Raw genomic sequence first — 5361 nt, forward strand, 5'->3', positions numbered from 1 at the left:
CCCCTAACACCCCAGTTACACACAGCCATCGGTGATTGATCGGTTTTTTTTTAGAAGTGAACCGATGACAACGTATTTAACATTGATATCACCTATTGGTCACCTGTTTTCCACCTATCAACTGCTATTGGGAAAAGATAAGTTATATCGGTGAAAAATAACCGATTGGGATTTTTAAACATGTTTAAAATTCTCGATCGGTGAAATTAGTTTACAAATTACCGATTGACAACCTGTCTACAACCGATATCACCGATGAGCCACCGATAGGCAACCGATCAACTAATACTTACCACCGATAGAATAAAGATGAAAATCAAAATGCGGGATTTCGTCGGTTTTGATCGGTGGTTAATAGGGATTCAATCTGTGATCGATCGATTGCCGCCATCGTGTCATCGGTGGGTTTAATTTGTAAATGGCCAATCGGTATTTATACGTACTCATCGGCTGTTGATCGGTTGCCAGACGCTTTTGATCGGTGACCAGTCAGATTTTGTGAGTGACTAATCGGTGGCTAGTCGGAGACAGAACGGCGTTCGATTGGTGATGTCGGGTGTTGCTCGGTATTATATAGGCCGTCGCCAGTAGTTTTGCTCCAGTTTCTGCAGTAGTTTAATCCGCGCCACATTGGACTTAACTTCTCTGACAATGCCTGCAAAAAAGAAATTTAAGAAATCCGACAAATGCAAGACCCCCATGACTGCCTCTGATGAGGTCCCACAGATCACAAAAAGATCCATCGTCAGGGGAAGTGCTTGTTGCCACGGTGCCAGTGGTACAGTTGGTGCTAAAGACGGAAGCGGTAGTGGCGGATCCAAGCAGCAGCATTCCCCAGAGAACTGCTCAGTGGATGTCCTTGAACCTCGTAACGTCTCTCCTATGATGAGTGGGAATGATTCTACAGTAGTCGGCAAAGAATCCTGTGATTCTGTTCATGACGATGCCTCTGATGTTCATGACAGTACGGATGGTGGAGAGACACAGGAAGACGTCACTCAGAACACCAAACCCAAGTCAAAGACCAAGAAGCCCAGAAATCGCATAGTGTTAGTAGCATTACATGCACTTCAGCAATATCTAATTAATTTAAAAATATAAAACTGATTCATTGTAATGAATTTTAAATAAATTTTAAAAAAATATGTCAACTCCTACCATTTTTTCATTCATGTTAAGCTCGTGATTTGCTTAATCATTCCATTTAAAAAATTATGTCGAGCCCGTGTTGAGATATGACGGAAAATGCATGTGTTCTCATCCTATGTAACTATTTTCAAATGCTTTGTTTGTTGTGTACTTTCAGTATCATCTCCGAGGAAGATCAGGACAAGATTCGTGAGTTCTTGTTAGCCAATGACTTCCTGTACGACAAACACAGAGACCAATGGAGGGATACACAATCCAGGGAGAGGAAGTGGGAGGAGCTGAGCGAACTTATAGGCCGTGATGCCAAGGATATCAAACAGTGGTATCAGTCCACAAGGTCCAAGCTGAGTGAAATCAAGAACAAGAAGGTCACTCCATCTGGGAGTGGTTTTGAAGTAGAAGGAGTCACTGACAAGGCCAGGAGACTGTGGGAACGTTTCCAGTTTCTGCTTCCGCACATAGGTGCAGTGAAATCCCGAACTGTTTGCAGCGTAAGTGAAACAATTTGTTTTCAGTAAAAGTTATTAAATATAAAATATAAACATTATTTTAACGTGTACATTTTGTTTTATTTCACATTTGTTTTCAGTTTCCAACATTGTTTTTAAACGTTTGCTCTTTTGTTTTGTTTGTGTTGGGTTTTACGTAACTTCGACAGTATTTCAGTCATTGCGCGACGCTCGGCTAATAACAAGTGGAGGAAGACTCCAGAATCTCGTCTGAGTTGCACAGACAAACAACTTGGTGAAAACACTGACCTACCGCAAGTCAGCCGGAAGGCTTTCTCACATAAAGATGTTCACCCCTTGCGAGGCTCAAACCCACATGGGTGAGAGACCAAGGGATTGAGAGTCGGATACCATACCACTGGGCGCCACACCGGTCCCCTGTTTTTAAATGTACATAACACTAAAAAGTATTGTCTTTAATGTTTTACAGATTAAGCAGAAAAGAGCAGCCAGACTTCACGTCCAACTTCCTGACCTTGATGACGAGGGCCAGACTAACCGAGTTGTCCCCACACAAGAAGCCGAAGAGGACGTCTCTGCAGCTGATGCTTCGTTAGAGCGACCAAATAGTACTCCTCCTATCTCTGCGTCTTCAGACCCTGCCACATGCACGCGACCTCCACTTGTGCGTGACCCCAAGAGAGCCAAGGTAGTCGATACAGCGCCTGATGAGGGTATCCAGGCTCTTGTCCGTTGTAGTCAGCAGCTAATGGTGGTAGGAGACAATTTGGCAAGGTACCTCCGACCAGAGAGTACCGCCCAGGAGCGTCAGAGGCAAAACTTTGCCGACATGAGTGCGAACATTCTTAGACAGCTGCCTGAGGACCTGTATATGGAGGCATCAAACCGCATTTGGACTGTTCTGCAAGATGTCCAGCGAAATGCCCATGCACGCAGTGACACTCAAGCTCCGCCCCAACCTCAAGCTCCAGTTACAGGCAGACCCATGTCATACCAGCAACCACAGTGGCAGCCTGATCCCTCACAGTGGACCAGCAACCCACCTCAAGCCAGCGTGTGGGGTTCTATGGGGTGCGATTATATTCGCCAAACACACCCAGGTTACCTCCAGGGACAATCACAGTCACAGGAACAGTCAGCTCCCCGACAAACCTTGCCTGAGGACATTTTCACAGCTAGCATGGTGGCAGCTGGTATCCCTGTCTCCTCACAGCCTGAGGAGGGCTCGGAAGACCTTTAGACGAATGACAACATGAGGACAGGAAGTCCACAAGAAGTGCAGTTTTGTTTGTTGTACTTTTTATGTTTGAACGACTGTTTGTGTAATTGGTGGTGTAACTGCATTTATGGAAAACTGTTTAATTTGCTTTTCACGTAACAATATATTTGTTTCAATTAAACTGAGGTACAGAGAGTATATTTTTATCTGTTTATTTGGCCCCTGGTTTTTATAATAGTTCCCCAATTAATCACAAATTAATAACACAATTGTAAAATTTAGGTATTTGTATTCACCACTATTGGTTGTCTGTGTTGATCGAGAATGTTTTTTTGAAACCTCATAACAAAATTAATGCACGCGCGATGACGTCAACGTTGTTCTGCTGGAAAAACGTGACTTGCAAATAACGTTGTAACATACCATATTGTTTTATTATTCACTATAATTAATGCTAAATTATAAAAAATGGAGGGATTTTTTTTAGTTTTCATCGAGGTATGAAAAACACCCTAATCACATATTCTAAGAAGCCGCTTTGCGGTTTCATAGTATGTGATCAGTTTTTTTTCCATACCTCTATGAAAACGTTAAGTTTTTATCTTCATTCCTTAATTAAATAAGTGTAGCTCAGGTTAAATGATATAACAATCTATGAACAACGTAAATGGCAAATTGTGTTTTTATTATTAAAATCAAGTAGCACAAAACAGTTTCAGCTGTTAACTTGCAAACAAAACAGTTTCAGCTGTTAACTTACAAACAAAACAGTACAATATGATAAAAGATCTCTACAATCAAATGTCATTTCAGGTATGAATATTGTTTCTGTCCTGTCATCTCACTATAAACTATCTTGTGGCTAGTTTACCATTCTGTCTTGCCAAGGCACAGACCCGGCTGCACTATTAAAGTACTTGGATAAGTACTCCCTCTGCTGTTTGGCGTCGGTTGCGTCACGATTATGGCCCCTTACTTGCTGGATTGCAGTCAGCATCTCATTCGTTCTCCAGGCTCCAGGAACAAGGTTATGCTGGTCATCCTCTTGGTCCAGTTGAGCTTGTTGTAGGCCGGGATACCTAATCCTCATTAGATTGTGCAAGCACACACACGATTCAACTATGGTTGCAGCAATTTCCGGTGTTTGCTGCATAGTTGTGAGAAGCACTCTGAATCTGGCCGCCAGGATGCCAAATGCATTTTCGACCACTCTTCTTCCTCTAGATAGCCGGTAATTGGTTATGAGCTTCTCCCTTTCCAGGCCGCGTCTTCCAAAGGGCTTCATCAAATAGGTCCTTAACCCAAAAGCATCGTCACCAAGAATGAAGTAAGGCATATCACGGTCATCATTTGGAAGAGGTTCTGGAGGTGGTAAGCCAATGGTTCCATCTTCTAGCATCTCACAGAGCTCTGAATTGTTATATATCTGGGCATCTGACATGTGCCCATGACCTCCGACGTCTATCCACAGAAACCTGTAGTTGGCATCAACAAGAGCCATGAGCACAATTGAGAAAAATCCTTTATAGTTGTAGTATTCAGAGCCGGATCTGCGGGGCTTCCTCAGAGCAATGTGTTTGCCATCAAGAGCTCCACATGCATGAGGGACATTCCACCTCCTTTCAAACTCTTCAGCTATTGGCCTCCATTCTTCAGGTGTATTGGGGATAGGGATGACATCTTCGCTAAATGATTGTACTATGGCCTCGCAGACTTCTGGGATAAAGAGGGAAATTGTTGAACTAGCCACCCTAAAATCATAAGAGAGGGAAGGGTAGGAATCCCCTGCTGCTAGGTGCCGTAGTGTTACCGCCAGTTTCAATCCGGGATCTAGGGCTTTTCTCCAGTGGGTGTCCGACTTCTGAAGTCTGGGCGCGAGGCGTTGCAGAAGCTCGTCGAACATTTCCGGTGTCATCCTCATATAGTTCTTGAAGGAGTTGGTGTCCCCTTCCCGCAACTCTGCAATAATGGTGCTATACTGTCCAAACTGAAGCCTTCTCTCCTGGGTTAACCAGGGCCTGGTCCACCATCTCCTTTGTCTTCTTCGGCGGCGTCTATGAACAGCTATGGGCTGCTGAACGAGTTGACATTGAGAATTGCCTGCTGCTGCAATATGACACCGAATTGCTGGATGGCTCTGCCATTCTCCATGATGTTATTCGGTCAAGTACTCAACTGCAAATAAATCATCGGTTCTCATCACTTAAACATGTTGTTTTAATAAAAGAACCGACAGCAACCTATATCAAGAGATATGCAAGCTATTAATTACCGATATCGCCGATCGGACAAAGATGACCACATGTGAATCACCGGCTATATCAGATGGAAAGTGTTTAACCACTGATGACTAGCTATCAAACACCGATTATTCAGCGGTACGCCCGATTTAGCTCCGATTAGCTCCGATTTACAAACGATAAAAACCGATAGTATTTTAGCATTTTTATCGATGAAAACATCCTTATCACCGATCCAACCCCGTTTGAGTAACTTTTGGCCACCTACCAGCAACACATGAAA

The 5361-nt window shown here is 43.5% G+C and overlaps 2 protein-coding genes across 2 annotated transcripts; one reads left to right on the forward strand and one right to left on the reverse strand.

Annotated features, from left to right (window-relative positions):
- The first annotated feature begins 233 nt into the window (after nucleotides 1-233).
- Nucleotides 234-2859, forward strand: LOC128237549 (uncharacterized). Its single transcript, XM_052953140.1, has 3 exons — nucleotides 234-1049; nucleotides 1307-1640; nucleotides 2089-2859. The coding sequence occupies exons 1-3, from the start codon at nucleotides 652-654 to the stop codon at nucleotides 2857-2859; spliced, it is 1503 nt and encodes a 500-aa protein (XP_052809100.1). The 5' UTR covers nucleotides 234-651.
- An 841-nt stretch (nucleotides 2860-3700) lies between these two features.
- On the reverse strand, nucleotides 3701-4753 carry LOC128237550 (putative nuclease HARBI1). The gene has a single exon (XM_052953141.1). The coding sequence runs from the start codon at nucleotides 4751-4753 to the stop codon at nucleotides 3701-3703; it is 1053 nt and encodes a 350-aa protein (XP_052809101.1).
- Between the last annotated feature and the right edge of the window lie 608 nt (nucleotides 4754-5361).

Source organism: Mya arenaria, chromosome 6, assembly GCF_026914265.1.
Source record: "Mya arenaria isolate MELC-2E11 chromosome 6, ASM2691426v1".
Taxonomy (NCBI): domain Eukaryota; kingdom Metazoa; phylum Mollusca; class Bivalvia; order Myida; family Myidae; genus Mya; species Mya arenaria.

Bases quoted from the DNA above. Each gene is read 5' to 3' on its own strand.
- LOC128237550 (XM_052953141.1), bottom strand. From the start codon at position 4,753: ATGACACCGGAAATGTTCGACGAGCTTCTGCAACGCCTCGCGCCCAGA.
- LOC128237549 (XM_052953140.1), top strand. From the start codon at position 652: ATGCCTGCAAAAAAGAAATTTAAGAAATCCGACAAATGCAAGACCCCC. The intron at 1,050-1,306 runs GTTAGTAGCATT...GTGTACTTTCAG, and splicing joins AAGCCCAGAAATCGCATAGT to TATCATCTCCGAGGAAGATC. The intron at 1,641-2,088 runs GTAAGTGAAACA...AATGTTTTACAG, and splicing joins AATCCCGAACTGTTTGCAGC to ATTAAGCAGAAAAGAGCAGC.